General features: G+C 41.5%; 1 protein-coding gene across 1 annotated transcript in view; it reads right to left on the bottom strand.

The window, feature by feature from the left end:
• LOC122797326 (highly reducing polyketide synthase 40-like) overlaps nucleotides 1-18,125 on the bottom strand; it is a 267,568-nt gene that overhangs the window by 150,100 nt on the left and 99,343 nt on the right. Inside the window, exon 4 of the mRNA XM_044066142.1 lies at nucleotides 13,564-13,767. Coding sequence (XP_043922077.1) covers nucleotides 13,564-13,767 — 204 coding nt within the window. The remainder of the gene's footprint in view (nucleotides 1-13,563; nucleotides 13,768-18,125) is intronic.

Raw genomic sequence — 18,125 nt, 5'->3', positions numbered from 1 at the left:
CAATGTGATATACACCTTTGAGGAAGGAGCTCTCCAGTAATCCCTGTGGTGAGTCCTATAAGAGCCCCATGCTGTAGTGTAATATAGACCTCTGTTAGGGGTTCTATACACACACATGTCAGTTGTGGATGTTTTGTGCGTGTGTCACTGTCTGTGTAGGGAGCAATGCATTTTAGGCTAGTCGCACTCACTACAATTCAAATGTCCTACTTTGACAATCCTGCTGATGTCATCCAATGTGATATACACCTTTGGGGAAAGATTACTCCAGTAATCTCGGTGGCATGTACTATAACTGTGTAGTTCTGTAGTGTAAAAAAACTAGTTAGGTAAGAGTTGTACACCCAGACATGACAGGTGTGTGAGTGTGTTTGTAACTCATACCCTGTGTGGAGGTGAGTGTGTGACACCTGCCAATGTGAAGAGGGTTTTGCATATTTCTTATATAGTGGCCCTACTATATATCACAATTTCCACCATACAGGGATAACAGATGTGAAATAGCTGAGAGACAGTGGTGCAAAGCCATACCCATACATGTGACATCAAGGCCAGGCAATCACAGTTAGCAACCAAAGTATTACCTAGAGCACACTCTCAACCCATGTCTCATACACACACACATGCCTAGGCAACAGCCAATATGTGGGTAGTACACTGCATATTGGTCACTGATAGTAACTATGGACTGAGAGCAGTGGGCTACACAGGGCATGGCACCCTGTCCATCTGTCCAAAATGCATGTACATGCAGACAGTGCATCTTCCCCATGTTCCCCAATGGACATCTACAATACCTGTGGTGCCATCACATGTGACCCACAAAGGACATACCATGCCTGACCTCATGCACTGTATGGACAGATGCCACTGACACCAGGGAATGCCGTTAGCATGCTCTCAAAGTAGGTGCAGGCTAAACCTGCTGCCCATTACCCGTTCCTGCCACAGGTGGGTAAGACTGGCACATCTGATGATAATCTGTGTTCAAAACATGGGCAAGACACCCCAGGTGCAGTCCCACATGTCACTGTACATGCATGTGGGAGGTGTGCACATCCCAGATTCCATCCATGTCATGGACTAAGGAACACATACATGGCAAGGCATTGGCCACACACAACAGTCACCCAGGTGACTGGATGGGGGATACAATACCCATCTGTGTGGGCAAATGCAGACACTACATCCCTGAGCCATAATGCAGACCACTGTCATGTGGCCTTATGCCAAGGTATACCCATCACCTAGCTTTGTATAGCCATCTGGCACAGTCGGCCACCACACACCTGTGCAGACATGCACTCATGCATGTCAGTACTGGCACCCTGTGTGTTTGTGTGTGTGTTGTATGATGTGTATGATCACATCCTCACTCACTACAAACCCCATTGGCATACTGAAGCATGATCTCTGATATCAGACACGTCTCCATACCCTTTGCCCATACAACCTCTGTATGACCCATGCGGTGCATGTAATACCTGCACAGTGATGTGTTGTGGCAATCCCACTACTGATGAGATGTAATCCTGGCCCTGCCAAGTGTGTCAATGTGTGTGCGTCCCTGTGAGAGTGTGCCTGTGTCGACGCCGGCACCTGTTCATGCAGACAAGCATGTGTACGTCACCTACCGTATAGCTACGATATCCCTGTTGTAGATGTTACTCACCATCACATACATGTTCTGAGGGATTCATGACAGGTAATCCATGTGGTGCATCCAATAACTGCATAAAACTGTGACAGCACTACATAGTTAGCAGGGGTTTGATACCCTGTGCTGGTAGGTGTGTGACACAAACATGCTTAGGTTTTACTCCCTCATGCCTCCCTGACTTGTCTTTGCCTCTGTCTGCCTCTCTCACACCCTCTCTGGTGGATGTGGGGACCTACACCTGCTTTGCTTAGGAAGCAGCATGTGCATTTTAAGTGATGCTCATGATCAGCTGATGGCCTCTGCATGAATTGCAGCCCTCCCCTAGCTTATTGCATGTGCAACAGCTGTGGTAACAGTCCCATAGCCCATTGCATAGGAACACACTCCAATATCTAGGAACATCATGTTGGTATTGGCCCTTTTCATTCACTGTGAGCAAGAACTAGATCTGTTGTTTGGCAAACAGCATCTCAAATGGATTGGGGATTCACTTCTAACAACACACACTCTGGAAACAGGGCAACATACAGGAGGAGGATGTGTATGACCTGACTACAGACTGTAAGTGCTGCTATACTGCATTTGGAGTAATGTTGGTTTAACAGTGTGTGTGTGTGTGTGTGTGTGTGTGTGTGTGTGTGTGTGTGTGTGTGTGTGTGTGTGTGTGTGTGTGTGTGTATGTGTGTGGATATGGCTGTTATACATGTCTCAATACCTGCCATGTCAGTTCTATGTTTATGGATCTGCAGGGTCATCTGCAGACTGGGCAGTGTGTTGTGCCTTTGGTTTCATGTGTTACCCACAGAGCATCTATCTCTGGACTGCAGAAGGTAGTGTGAGGATTGCAGTCTGTAGATGGTGAAAGCCGTGACAGTTACTGACTTCATATCCATCATAGGACATATGTTGTAACAAACCCTGTTACATCAGTAAATGTATGAGGTTATCACAGCAACATGTCAATATTGGCCCTGTGTATGTGCTTCCAGCCACAACTCTGTCTAACTTTGTATGTATGTCGTGCATGAAATGGTGCATATGTGCTGTACACCATAATTAGTGTCATCATATCTGATAACAAGCCAGTGAGATATCAGACTGTTACACATGCTATGTACAGTAGGGGTTATATTTGATGACATAACCTGGACATACTGTGGTTGTTTGTACAGTACTGAGGTCTGTGTACTTATGGTGAATGTCGACATTGTGTGTATTGTTAATATGTACGTTGGCCTGTGTACAGACTGTGGTAGTTGTCATCATCCTAGGTCCCGTCCTATCTGATGTTACTTGCTGCTCCACTGTATGTTACCATATTGGCTTACATGTTTGTAGGGCCATACACACACGTTCCATACCACAGTCAGCCATCAGACCAAACTGTGTAGTGGCTCAGTATATGTAGGGTTAGTGTGTGAGTGGCTATGTTCTCATTTGTTGTGGCTATGCACTTTCACACAGGTGTATCTTACCTTGTGCTGTGACATGCCTGTACAGCCTGCTATATATGCAGGTATATGTGCATTCCCCCATAGGAGATGTAGGCCAGTGTTGAGCCAGTCTGCCTGTAGTCTGCAAAGTGCACTGTTACATGCCTAACAGCTTAGTATACTTACCCAGTAAGATGTCGTGTGCAGATACTTGCCAGATGTACTGCTGCTGGGCCTCCCTTAACAGTCATGTATGTCAGACAGAGCAGTGGGATGCTGTACAGATGTATATCAATATCTAGTGGGCAGTATGTGGCCATGGGACCCCTGTACCAGTGGTTATTATGTGTCAGGCCAGACAGGGGTGTGTGAATGCATAACCTATGGTGGCATATGGATACCAGTTGTTATGTGTTATACCCATCTACATGGCTGTTAACATCCATATTGTCAGGCATGGTACACATGTTTTGCACTAAGGAGTTCTGTGTATACCTCCGGACCATACAGAGTGTGTCAGAATGTCCACACATATTGGCCAATATCTCTGCTGCAGTTGACAGGGGCAGTACGTGCTAGCAGTGGTACTTTACTATGATGTCCTTAGGATGTCTGTCAGTAGCCAATGGCACACATGTGGAAAGCAGATGTGACCTCCCACACACACCATGTCTGTGAAGACAATCCCAATTACAGTAGCAATAGTATATAGAACTGTAATAATACACAAATAAAGGTTTTCCATTCCTGCAAACTTGTGTGTGGTGCTTTTTCCTATGACCTCTCTGTGGGTATATGTTACAGGCAATGATTGTCATTTGTATGGGTGGCCCATACAGTGTCCAGTTGTTCTGGTAAGAACTGTAGGCATAGTGGTTGTTTCATAGTTTGTGCACCTTCTACATATGTATCTTACTGTACATATCTTTGCGTGTGTATGTGTAGTCACGTGTATATCTATATATATGTAAATATATATATATATATATATATGTATATATATATATATATATATATATATATATATATATATATATGTGTGTGTGTGTGTGTGTATATCTGTATCTGCATATATGTGTCTGTGTACAAGTATCCTAGGGATGTTGATAGCTTCCACATTTTACATTTCCTATGGGAGCCAGACTGTACTTCATATGTTACCAATACCAGCCTGACATCATACAGGTAGGAAGTAGTACTGTTAACATCTTGTGCTCATGTCATGTCGGGTCTTGGTTATGGGATCTGCAACACTTGGTAGTGTATTGCAGGGTGGACGTGTTTGGCTAGGGGGGGGTATGCCTATTCATACAAGATGTATATTGTTTGGGGCCTCTCAACCCCAATAACGGTGCATGTGGACATATTTGGTTTTGTTAATCTACCATTGCTATCTACAGATGTATGGCCACATATGCATATATATATATATATATATATATATATATATATATATATATATATATATATAAATAGATATATATCAGCTTACATATGTATGACTATGTCTGTATATACCACATAGCTATATATCTGTGTACATATATGTACCTTGCTGTGTATATGTAGACATATAGGTGTAGACATACATTTGTATGTATGTCAATTTAGACATTTGATTGTATATATGTTCATATATATTTACATATATGTATATATTTCTAAATATATATATATATATATATATATATATATATATATATATATATATATATATATATATATATATATACATATGTTGTATCTGTTTAGATATTAATATATTTACACACAAACATACACCTAGATGTTGTTATACATTCTCTGTACTGTTGCATGACTGGGCTGGATGATATGTTTCTGAAAACATCAGTTTTATGTATATCGGTCATGGCTTAGTGGTAAATCACTTTGTCTGTGGTATGCAGGGTCCTGGGCTCAAGCCTTGCAGACGCTGCTTATTTTGTTGCTAGGCAGAACACGGGCCATTGGATACAGAGTGATTAAGGCACTTTAAAGCAGTTGTAAGCAGGTTTGTGCAGGTTTGCACAGAGCTAAGCACTGCTAACTTCCGGTTACAGTTTCTTACACTCAGCTTCTAAATTGCTTAACCTGTGTAGGCAGTGCTTACCCAGGCGCAAACAGGCTTAAACCCACTTACTGCTGCTTAAAAGTGCTTACTCCCGCTTACCCCCGTGCTAATTTCTTTAAAAGAAAAGAAAAAGGGGTTGATAGGAAATGGTGAAAAAAGGGGCAGAAAGAGTGAAAGACAGTAGGGAAAATAGCCAGGGATGTGCAGAAAGGGTGTAGGGAAGGTCCATAGCTGTCCATTTCTTCTACACCAACAGTTGTGCATATACACTGAATTTGGAGGTAGATTTGGACACTCAAACCCCTGGGTGGGGGTGAGGACAAGAATAATTTGTTGTGATGCCAATTAGACTGGATTACTTGTGTCCAATGGACATGTGTGCGCAATGGGCAGCTATATATGGGGCAAGATTTTTTTGTGGGAACAGATTGCCCTGTTTTTTTAGGTGAGAGTGGGATGTTGGGGAGGGGTAGTAGATATATTTGGGGAGGTAGGTTGGGTAGGTTAACAGACAAGACAAATAAGATGCATACAGGGGCGGTATATGACACATGTGGGGGGTAAACACCTTGGATGGGGAGGGGTGTTTGTAAGTTGCAAGCCCATGAGCCCCCAAATGGAAAGAGTGGGACTGAGGTCCCCACCCATGGGCAGTCACCACTGCACCTTCACGGCTTCAAAGGTGGCTGTGCGGGGGGCTGGGTAGGAGGGGCAGGCTCACCCTCTAATTGCACCACAAGGCCCTCAAGCTGGTGTAGCTGGTCTCAAAACTCCCTGTCGAGCTCCCTACACACCACAGCCTGGACCTGATGGTGGGTGACAGGTACCTCTCTGCCCCTGCTCCGGGGGGATGAGCCCCATCCCCTGTGGTGGTTCCACCCGAAGGTGGTGCAGGGCCAATGGAGGAGGAGGTCCCAGGCTGGGCCCCAGATCTGCTGGTGCCCAGTGCCATGGCCAGCTGAGGTGGTACAGGTGGGTCCGCTGGGACCGGCCTTCCCATACGAGCTATGGTGTTGCAGTTTTAAGAAAGATATCAGTTAGTCATAGTCAACAGCATTCAGCATTAGTTATGACAGCATGCATAGGTATTCCCATTAACCCAAGACACCAGTTTACCACAGCTGCAGAGTGAGCAGAAGATATGCATATATGGGACAACAGTGGCCATTACAACAGCATGCAGGTTTCATTGATAGCAACAGGCCACCAATATAGAGTATTTTAACATGGCACATGCATAAAACCAAATGTGAATATTTATAAACCAATAGGACATATGTCCCAACAGAATTTTGTGTACACATACCCATCAAGGTGTGTAATAAGGTTATTGTTGCACATATGGAGGGGGTGAGAGAGAGAAGTCAGTTAACGACTAATATCCCTGTAGTTTTCACAACTTTCTTAGTCACTGTAGTGATCTGTCCCTTACATGTATTATTACACTACCCAATGTCCTTACTTTGTACAATGGTATTTTTGTATATGGTATATACGTGGACTGTGTCTTACATATAGTCTACACCTCCTACCTGTTATACCTGGTGAGGAAATCATTGTTAACACTACCTGATAATTTCTACACATACTCCAAGATTCCATGCTTGTAGACAAGTATATGAGCGAACTGTGTTGTACCTACAGTCTACACCTCTTACCTGTTATAGGTGTGGAGACAATCTTTGTTTACACTACCTGACAAATGGTGCTGCGGTAGAGTTGTCACCTCACAGTTAGATGTTGCCCGTTCGATTCCCAGTTAGAGTGTCTGCTGTGTGGCGACATGCGTGAATGGGCGTTCCTTCATTGAAGGTTGTGCGTTAGGCCCGGCAAGCCAGCACGTAAAAATCTAATGCCAATCATTAGCAGACCGGAGTTCCGCTGTGGCGACCCCTAACCGGGAAAAGCAGAAAGACACAACAACAACTCCCAGATTCCATGTTGCTGTTATATACATACCTAACAATCTGTTATTGCACACACTCTGGTCAAGGCATGACAGGATGCAGGTGTTAATGTGACATATATTGAGAATTGCTGTCATACACTTTGGGTGAGATGCTACAATGACAGGTTTGTTTCCATATACATTCTCTTGTTATGTTCAGGTCTGACTATCCATTATATGCCAGTATAAGCTGCCTACATTTCTTGGATCATCACACTGATTTGTCAGGGGAACAGGTTACCAGGCAGCAGATTTGGGCCATTTACCTGGACATGCTGGATAGATCAGAACAGTTGAAGGGCATGACTATGCATACAACTTACTACCTGAACATTCTGCCACAGTCTGTACAGTTGATAGTTATGATTATTCTTAGAGTGTACTATCTGAACATTCTAGCAAAGTCTGTACAGTTGTTGGGTCTAATTATGCATACAACTTTCTATCTGAACATTCTCGCAAACTCTGTACAGTTGTGGGGTATGATTATGCATACAACTTACTACCACTCCCGGGATTCATACCCCTGCTGTGTGTGGTAAAAATATTACAGTTGACATCACAGTACACTGTGCTATCAGGAAATTGGTGTAAAGCATTCCAGTGGTTTCTAAGTCTCACCTCAGTTGTTCTATATGACTGACCTCTTGGGACTTCCAGCATTGTTATACTGAACTTCCTACACATTTTACCTGCGTTCAGCAGTGTGGATAACACTGCTTAATACAACAGTACTATTTATAGAATGCAACACTACAACAAGGTATGAAAGCAGGATGTACACAAGCACTCCTGGGGTTATACTTTTATTCAGAAGATATTACACCTTTATTTCCACGCAACCTGTATGACAGTCTTCCTGCCATATTGTCTGGTTTATTAGGTACATCCCATACACAATACATTTTTATACTGGTACAACACTTTCCAGAACTGTTATATTTATTTGTTATGACGGTAGATGCAGGAATATTACTAACCTGCCTCACAACACAGCCTTTGCAGCCTAGCAGCATGGGCTTGCTGGTTCGCAGCCCGCTCATCTTCAGCTGTCAGAGAAATACAGTAATATTTAGCCATTACCAATCCATAGTATACACAAGCTAGGCAATCTTTATCTACGTAGTAGAATGGGTACTTACTCAGTGCTGGGGCATTGGCCATCTGCCTTGCTTCTTGGATCCACTGGTCCAAGAGATCACCCCTCCGCCTCTTCAGGTCAACATGGTGATGCCTGATCTGCTCATCAGTCTGGGGGATACCAGTGGCACTGGTGAGGTCATGGGCAAGACTGTCCCAGGCCTCCACTTTATACTGAAAGCCCTGGTACTGGCCCTGCAGTGGTCTCTCCTCATGGTGTTTTACCAGGAGCTATACCATGAATCTGAACTCCTGGGTGCCCCAGCGCTGCGCTCTAAATTGACTGCCTTCCCCAGCTCCAGCCATTCTGCCTACAGTAGGGAGCTGCAACCAGGTATGGGAATTATTGGTGCCTGTGGGGTTTAAATACACCAGATTTCCCATGCTATATCTGTGTCTGGTATCTGTGATTCATGTGTACGTTCACTGTATGGGGTCTTGGGGGCTGCAACACTTTATTACACTAATGCCTCACATCTGGCCTTACTGCAGTACTCCAGTTCACATATTTATGTTATGTATCGCAAACTGTTGGTGTAAACAAAGTCACAAGTGAAGTCTATTGTTATTACCAGGGAATCATTCATCCCATGTGGGACTACCCAAAAATTGGGCTACATTCTTTGCGATAACACCATCACTATGAAGGTAAGCATGGCTGTGTTCATATGTGCATGGACTACAGTGTGTGGAAGGCTTATGATACTTGGGTCGGGTCAACATACAAGATGACTCCCAAGGGGAGGAGAAGTGGAGGGTGGGTTAAGTGTGGTGGTGTGGTAGCTATGGGCCGGTAACCAGAGAAGGGATGGTGGCTGAGTTTGTGGAGTGGGGGGGTTTGGTAATGAAATTACGGGTCAAGGAGAGGCTGGGTTGGATGGGCCTGTACTGATCAGTCCGCCTAGTGTGTGGGGGAGAGGGGAATGAAATATATAACAATAACAGATAATGACAATATAGTTAAACTATTATTTATATAGATCACAAAAAATACATTAAACATGGTAGTGTATTGCAGGGTGGACATGTTTGGCTGTGGGTTTTTTTCCAATTACTACCAGACATATATTGTTTGGGGCCTCCCAACCCCATTAACGGTGCATGTGAACATATATGTTTCTGCTAATCTACCATTGCTATCTACAGATGTATGCCCATATATACCTGTATAGGTGTATATATATTTGCTTACATATTTCTATGTCCGTATATACCTACAGAGATATATATCTGCATAATATATGTAACCTGCTGTGTATATGTAGACATATAGGTATTGTCATATATATGTGTAGTTGTCAGCATTTGCATGTAAATACGTTCATGTATATCTATATCTATGTATATATTTCTGACTATATATATATATATATATATATATATATATATATATATATATATATATATATATATATATAGTATCTGTTTAGATATGAATATAATTACACACACTCACATACATCTAGATGTTGGTATACATTCTCTGTACTGTACTGACATCAGCAGATTTATGCGTATCTGTCATGGCTTAATGATAAATCACTTTGTGTATGGTGTGCATGGACCTGGGTTCGTGCCTTGTAGAGGCTGTTTATTTTTGTTGCTGGGCAGAAGACGGGCCATTGGATACAGAGTGCTTAGGCACTTTACAGCAGCTGTAAGCGGGTGTGCACATGTTTGCGTGGCAGTAAGCACTGCTATCTTTCAGTTACAGTTTCTTATACTCAGTTAGCTTCCACATTGCTTAATCTGTGCTGGCAGTGCTTACCCCTATGCAAACACATGTAAACATGCTTACTAGTGCTTACATATGCTTACTACTGCTTAGTTGTGCTTAGACCCACTTACTAGTGCCTTATTCATTATGACACTGATACTTCACATATGCATTTCCTGCAGTACTCTAGTTCATAAATATGTGTTATTTAGTGGGTTTTGCAACATAAAAATTGGTTATAACCTACTTTGTCATGTAAAATAGACTGTACTGCAGTGGGACTCGAACAGGAAATGCTTGCTCATCAGGTGCATGCTCTGCCCAGTACACTATTGCTGTGCTGCTTCATTTGCATATATCTTCCTTGTTATTCTCTTCAGCCTTTTAAGCTGCTTTACTTGTAGCTAAGCGGTGGGCACCACGCACCTACGGTTAGCTTTAATCAGATTTAAAAAAATAAAAGAAAAGAATTTCTTCATTTTATTTATATGTACTGTTGCTGTTGTACACATGGAGGACTGTTGGTGGGGATATGTGGACACCTATGACCGATCCCGCTCTTTTCTTAACACTTTCTGCTGTTTTACATAGCAGGTGCATGTTTATTGTGAGAGCTCTGCTCTCAGACACGCCCCCTGCACTCTACACTCTCAATTTAAGCCTGGGAGCTCGGGCAGCATGCCTTCATTAATATGCATGGTACGCTGCCGTCCTGCTCCTAAAAGGGCGCTTCCATGCAGGACTAAGTTAGTCCTGCATGGAAGATTGGTGAATCTGGCAGAGTGTCATTATTATTTAGTCTGGCAGCTGTAATTAACTGACCTTTTAACACATTTCTATAAAAATGTCTTGGATGCATACTGGATTTATGTAAAAAGACATTTTTCTTACAAGGTTTACTATATAAAGTAGTCAACATTTCTTTATTATTATCTAAGGAAACACACACATCTAAAAGTCAATGGAAATATAAGAATAACTGTAAATTTAAAAAAAAAAGTTGTGCTGTGTAAATAATTAATACAATTATCTAAATATTGAATAATAACTGACCACTGTGTCACTTTTCCGTGTAATTCCTGTTGTGCATGTAAATATATCTGCTCTTCCTCTCAGTTCATACATCCTGAATCTGGTGCAGTATTTGAACGAATGTTGGAACATATTTATGATATTAGAAAGCATAAACCTTCTAAATTACTGACTAAGCATGTAGATAGTAGTGATGATACACACAGATTTAAATTTTATGCTTTAGAATTGTTGAATTTTAATTGAAGAGGTGGTGATCATGAAAATATTACAGAATGTGTAGAATTTAGATGGATTTTAGGACGACAATAGATAAAGGTTTTGGATTAATTAAATCACATGCATGTAATTATTAATTTATTCATTATTTCTGTAATATATTTTGTAATATATATATATATATATATATATATATATATATATATATATATATGTGTGTGTGTGTGTGTGTGTCTGTGTGTGTGTCTGTGTCTGTGTGTCTGTATGTGTGTGATTGTCTTATTATGTTTGTTTATTGGTTTGAAGAAGCTCCTGTGGCATGAAAGTGCTAACTGAGTGTCATTAAAGTTTTTTAAGCTTCTGTGTTGGTTGGTTGCTTCACTTATTTTCATCCATTTGCTGTTTTTATTTGACCTTCCTTTAGCCTTAGTAACCTATTTGCTTTTAACTGTATTCTAAACTTAGCTGGCAAGATAGGGAATTCTGGTCATTAACACTGAAATTTTGCTACAGGACAACACTATAAATGTAACAGTATGGTGTACATAACTAGATACACATGGTGTGATTGGTTTTATGTAGGTATGATGACTTGGCCCAGTATGAAGTAGTCTCATGGCACAAAGGGATAAAGGATCAATAGGAGTTACAAAGCAGCTGTGAAGCCATTTCTGCCTTGCCAGTACCCTTAGGCCTTGCCTCTGTATTCAAGGAGCGTCAGGCCACACATACCAGGGGTAAATGTACTAAAAATCATCCAGTTGTCCAGCTTCTTTTCAAAGACAGACAGTGTGTCATACTGCTTAATTTGAAAAGGAAAGTTTTTCCAGAGAATGGGAAGGCATTGCAAGACAACTCTACCCTTCCACTTTGTCTTATTTATTTGTTGGAGTAAATTTATGTCTCTGGTCCTAGTGTTAGCAGGCTGTTTGATTTATTGAGGTATAAGAGTTCTTGGACTACATTATCCCTTATAACACTATAAGCAAGATACAAGTCACCTGTAAGGAGTCTATGTGAAACTGGGTATAAGGCTAAAGCTTACAGTTTTTTTTTTGAATAGTTCAGATATTTTAGGCATTTGATCTTTTTAGTTACAAAACTCTGAGGTCTTTGCAATTGCTTTTTATGCTTAGTAAGGTACATCCCAAAGGGGCGTTGTACTCAATGATGAGACTAATCAATGTGGAATACAAGGAAATGAGGACTTATTTTGATCTGGAAGAAATGCCTTTTAATATGAGCTGTGTAAGGCAAAAGGATTTCCTAAACACAATTGCAATGTGATAGTCAAATGTAATGGCGCTATCCATCCATGTGTCCAGGTCTCTCACAACCTTTTCATTTTGAAGTGGTGTGTTATCTATGCTATAAGATGGCGCCAGGGGTGCTTACCAAATGCTAGAATGTTGTACTTTTTGGCACTAAGCTTGAGCCTGCTTTTAAATCACCAGCTGTTGACAAGTGTATCTTTTGCTGGAGTAAATGTATGTCATAGGGACACTTGACAATGACTACCAGCATACAATTATCCATGATTTTCATTAATCAAATATCCTACAAAGTAGATGCCAAGCAGCAGACATCACAGCACAGATCCCTGTGAAACCCCACTGGTTACCTTCATGCTCACAGAAGATGCACCCCCCCCCCTCCAACTCTTAATGTGCAAGTCTCATCTCTAAGTCAGTTGGCTCTCCACCTAACCACATGTGTCATTTTGGAGGTCCTTCAACTTGCTTATTATATTGCATATGGTATGGTATCAAATACCTTGGAAGGTCAAGGTATGCTGTCTGGACAACATGTCCATAGTCTACAGCCTGAGTAACTTCTCAAAGAAGTTCACAAGATTCATTAGACAGGCTCAAAACCAAACTGCTGGGCTTTAGTGTGATAAAATTTTTGATATCATAGTTAATTAGGTCATTTGATATACATTCCATGCATACAAGATACATTAGGATCTGTAGTGAGACCACGCTTGTGGAATGCCATCACAATAGCTGTGTGCCACATCCATGGGACAAAGCCAGTTGCTAGGCTCAAGACACCACTGACTGGATCCATCAGTGCTTGTTTAGTGCTATTAACTGGGCAACTGAATATGCTGAAAGGCCCCATGGCTGAGTTATTCATTGTTTTGAAGCGTACCTTCAGTACATGCTCTTTCATGATAGCTGGTAGCTTGATTCCATCCTTAGAAATACAAACTATATAATACACTTAGTTTTTTGTGTGGGACATGGTTTAAAAGTGTAAAATATCTACTTACATTTCATTTTGCTGGAATCACCATTTGAATAATACATGTACAAACAATAGCAGCCTAAAGTTCATTACCTTGTTTAATTGCTTGGCAGGCATAATGCAGTGCAACCAGAGATGAAGAGCATGCTGTGTCAATGGCAAGGGAGGGTCCGGTCAGATTGAAGCAGTAAGAGATCCTGTTAGCAGCTATACTTGTCGCAGTACCAGTGGCATTAAAATGATTAATACTGTTACCATCGCTGTTCAAAATCATTTCGTAATCTCTGTTCATCAGCCCTGCAAAATAAGGAACAACAAGTAATTAACAGTTTTGTTATGCTAAAGTGTTAAGTAGTCCAAAAAGTGCATTTTCTTTGCATTTTCCCATCTGCATACGCACCTGTGCATCTGTGAGGTATGTAAGGTTCTGACCCAGCCTTCTATGCAAAAATTCACCCAGCATTACAAACTGGACTAAGGTTAGACTGAGTTTTGCTACAGCAGTCCTTTATAGAGAAGGTCATGAGGGACTCTTGGTGTCGATGTATTAAGCCAGAGCTAGGGCAGGGTGGAGGGGGTGGCTGCCCCAGTTGCATTTTGTTAGGGACTGCTCTCTGCACTGTAAAAGAAGTGTCATTTCATCCCTGCAATCACAAGGTGCAAATGCTGATCCATCCTTGTAATTGTGTAAGCACTAACTGTATTTTACAGTTATTTACACAGCCATGGTTGGAGTCACAGCTGCTTTAATGATTATTTACACAGCCACGGCTGGAGTCACAGATGCTTAAATGATTTGTTTGCAGCTTGTAATACAGTGTGTTAAGAAATGCAGCAAGGGAATAGTATAGCTCTTTGCTATAGTTTCTGAGAAGTATCTCAGACTGTAGAATAAGTTGTTATGTCGAAACATACTAGTTTTTGCCAGGTGGAGTGGAAAGCTTTTTGCCTGGTGGAAATTTTATTTGGTCCTCAACTGTGCAGGACATTTCTGTTGCCCTTCAGCTCTGGTTGGGGGTGGCATTTGGGAGACTGCCTAGGGCATCAACTGACTTAACTACAGCTCTGTATATGTAGGTTGATGTCCCACCCATATATAATGTCTACAGTGGACAAAATGAAACGTGATTAAGTACAGTAATCTGAGAATGCCACCTCATTGGTAAATGTTTAACCTGACCTACATCTTTCCCGGATTAGTTACCACCCTTCTGCCCCCCCCACCCGCCCAATTTGTATTGGTCAGTTACTGTTGCTTTCTTTAATATTGCTAGGTTATGCTATTCAGTTTAGATGTTATGACATTTACTCTAGTTCCACATCACATATGAATAATGGCAGTAATTGTTTGAAGCAGTTGAGATATGAGATGATGAAAGTCCTACCGGCATCTTGCATGCATCAAGAGCTAAGAAGTTAGAAAGTCTGTGGTAGAAAATATTGTACTTGTATACTAGGAGCTTGTATGTGTTTGGTAGCTACCTGTACCAGATGTGGCTTTATGCTGATCATTTTATTTATTTGGTAAAGCTGTGCATCAGGATTGCCTGATGTAATACAATATTATACAAAATGGGAAATCTCATTATTGCTGCTTTCCTAATGATGGTGTCACAGACTGACTTATAGTTATACAATAGATTTAAGATCAAAATATGGAAACTACTTACTACTTCTGTCAAACAGATATCCTGACATTTAGTTTTTGTGGCATTGTCTCTAAATATATAAATTGACACTTTTTTCTACAGCCCTTCTGTCAGCCACAGCCTCCATGCATATAACTGGGAACTCAGATGGCTAGTTAGACATCGACAGGGGAAGCAGTATCCAGTGACTAAAAAAATATGAAGCCAGCTTTGTAGGCCTTGCTAGAACGTCTAACTAGGGTTACCATCTGTCTCTTTTTGCGCAAGACAATCCCTCTTTGTGCAGCTGTGTCCTGCAAAAAAAAAAGTAAATAAATAGTAGCGATTTTAGGACAAAAATATTTCCTAAGTTTTATTTAATAGTTGCATAAAATTATTATTTTGTATTTGAAACACCTAAATGTTATATGAAAACAAACAACTCAAATGCTACAAGAATAAGCTTTTATTTTGGCAAATAAGTGAAGTTTTGTCCTTTGCACCGACCATGGTTTGTTCTGCAAAATTCCACATTTCTACAAACTATGTCTTTTGGGCATTTGAACAGGTGACAAGCCTACTTGTAACATGTGTAAGAGCTGCAAAGACAAAAAGGAAATCAAATGTCTGCTATTGCAACAAGCTTCTTATACATCTTTTCTACCTATAAGAAGTACGCTGTGCTCTCTTTTCACAGTATTTATAAACATTCTATGTCATTACATCATTCAGTAGTACTCCTTGTTGTGCTTACGCTTGGGATGACTCTGACACTTCCCATGACATCACACAGATAAACTTCTATTCTGACTGTAAAGACTACTTGTAGGTCCCTAAAGATAAAACAACAAATCAATACCTAAACAACCAAAAGTGGAACATGAATATAAAAAAAAAACATACCCCCGGATTCATGAAGCTCGCCAAGGTCGGGTAAGGCGCTGGCCGTGCAGCGTATAAATGGCGTAGCAGCACCACATGCATAGTAATGAGTGTGCGTTGCAACCACAACCACGTGCATAGGACACGTGCGCGAGTCCAGGGAGCCTAACTAGGTTGTGCTCGGAGGCGTGGCCAAGTTGGCTGTCGATGAGCAACCTAAAGTGCTGAATCTTACAGCCCGCCTGCAATAGTAACCGCACCTATCAGTGTCCGTGGATAATGAAACGTATGCAAAGTATGCTACACATTATCCGTCCACACAAAATGGAGAACCAAACATAAATGCACGAAATACAAAATGTTCCCGTTCATGGAACAAATGATACTTAGAATACTGTGTCCGTTACGTAGTGCACTGTCAGCAGTCATACCCAGTGGAGGTGTACTGCATCATGTCAGCGCCGCAAATACACAAGACTAGCCCCATGGGCATGGTCACCAGCAGTCCCACAGTGGTAGTGATAGTACACAGCTGGGCAGTCGTGGCCATATAACAACCATAAAGAAACTAGACATCCCAAATCGCATCCCAAACACACACAAACATATGTATAGTAAAATGTGCTATACATTAGCAACGTAATCGTCACATACACATAGGATGGCATATGCCGAATCGGAATATCCAGAAGCAGAACCCATGCATGCAAATGTAATACACAACAACCCCTTTATAGCACGTAACCAGCACCCATGTCCGAATGTCCACCTAATCCAGCTAGCCTTGAGCTGTACACCTACAGGCGGGTATACCCCATATGTAGTAGGAAGTATTGTTCTAGGCAGTGACAGGCTTGCAAATATGTACCCCACATATGTCAACATCCCATCCCAGGTACTGAAATCCAAATGGCTGCATGTGAATGTGTCGGCAGAATGTGTACATCCTGCGTGTGGTTACTGACCTGTCGAAACCCCATAGGTGTTCACACGCCACGGTGTCCATAACTGTACACATCTGGACAAAGCATTATGTGAAGCCACGGTACTGATGAGTAGCTATGCAGACATGCAAAACATAATACACAGGGTGGAACAGCTGTCCACCATGCAGGTCACCCCAGCAGGGTTGCCACATGTACAGATTGTCAAGGTGGGACATCACTTGTAGATATGTGTGGATTTGCATGGTAAAACACCCACGGCCAATGCAAAGGATAGAATAACACGTATATGCCAGAATGAAAGGTTATTGCATAGCATGTGAATAGCTTAAGCTATCCAATATAATAGTCATGTGTACCAGATACAAAATGCCTGTAACATGCAAGTAGTAACGAAGGGAAGAAATATACTACTGTGTTAATATCACAGGACATATGGCATGTGTCAAGTGTTGACGCAGGACACAAATGTCCAAAATGGGGCCTCGCCCGCAAAGAGGAACAAGTGCTTACCCTACCCCCCAATGAAGTATCGTCAGTATAAATACAACCCAATCACACACCAACACCACCGTCCAACCTATGACAGCAACAAAAGCTGGACAAAGACTAACACGATGCGTGCACAAATAGGGACACATGTAATCAGTGCTCTCACAACCTTCTACAGGTCATTGAATAATAGTATGTACATACGCATGAAATGCTGTGAAGGATGTGTGGTAGTCCCCAGTATTACAGAGGTACGTACACATATATACTGTAACCAACCGTCACATATGTTCACTGTAACACAGCAAACCTGCAGGTAATACATAGTTCAGTCATGTGCTACATAAATATCCACGTATGAATGACTACAGGGAATAGTCAAATGTGAATGGGAACAACGCACAACATGGAATATGTATGATAACCAGCACCACCCATTATCATTGTATGCCAACAGCATAAGCTATTGTCAGTTGTCCAAACACCCGTGTCTGTAAACACAGATTGAATATTATAGCAATAACCCATGCCTGAATTGTGGGGTAATGCTGAGTTTACCCACGGTTGGCGTGAGTTTCCCGGGAAAACCCAACCCAAAACCCAAACCCTTGGGTTAACCCTGGGAAAACCTGACATTATTTAAAAAAAAATATTAATTTTCTTAAAAAAATTTTTTTTAATGGGCCCCAAATTTTTTTTAAAATTTTTT

Source organism: Protopterus annectens, chromosome 3.part0 (genome assembly GCF_019279795.1).
Source record: "Protopterus annectens isolate FY-2018-M chromosome 3.part0, PAN1.0, whole genome shotgun sequence".
NCBI lineage: Eukaryota > Metazoa > Chordata > Ceratodontiformes > Protopteridae > Protopterus > Protopterus annectens.
The sequence above is the reverse complement of the archived record's forward strand: the minus strand, read 5'-3'. Positions and strand labels throughout refer to the sequence as shown.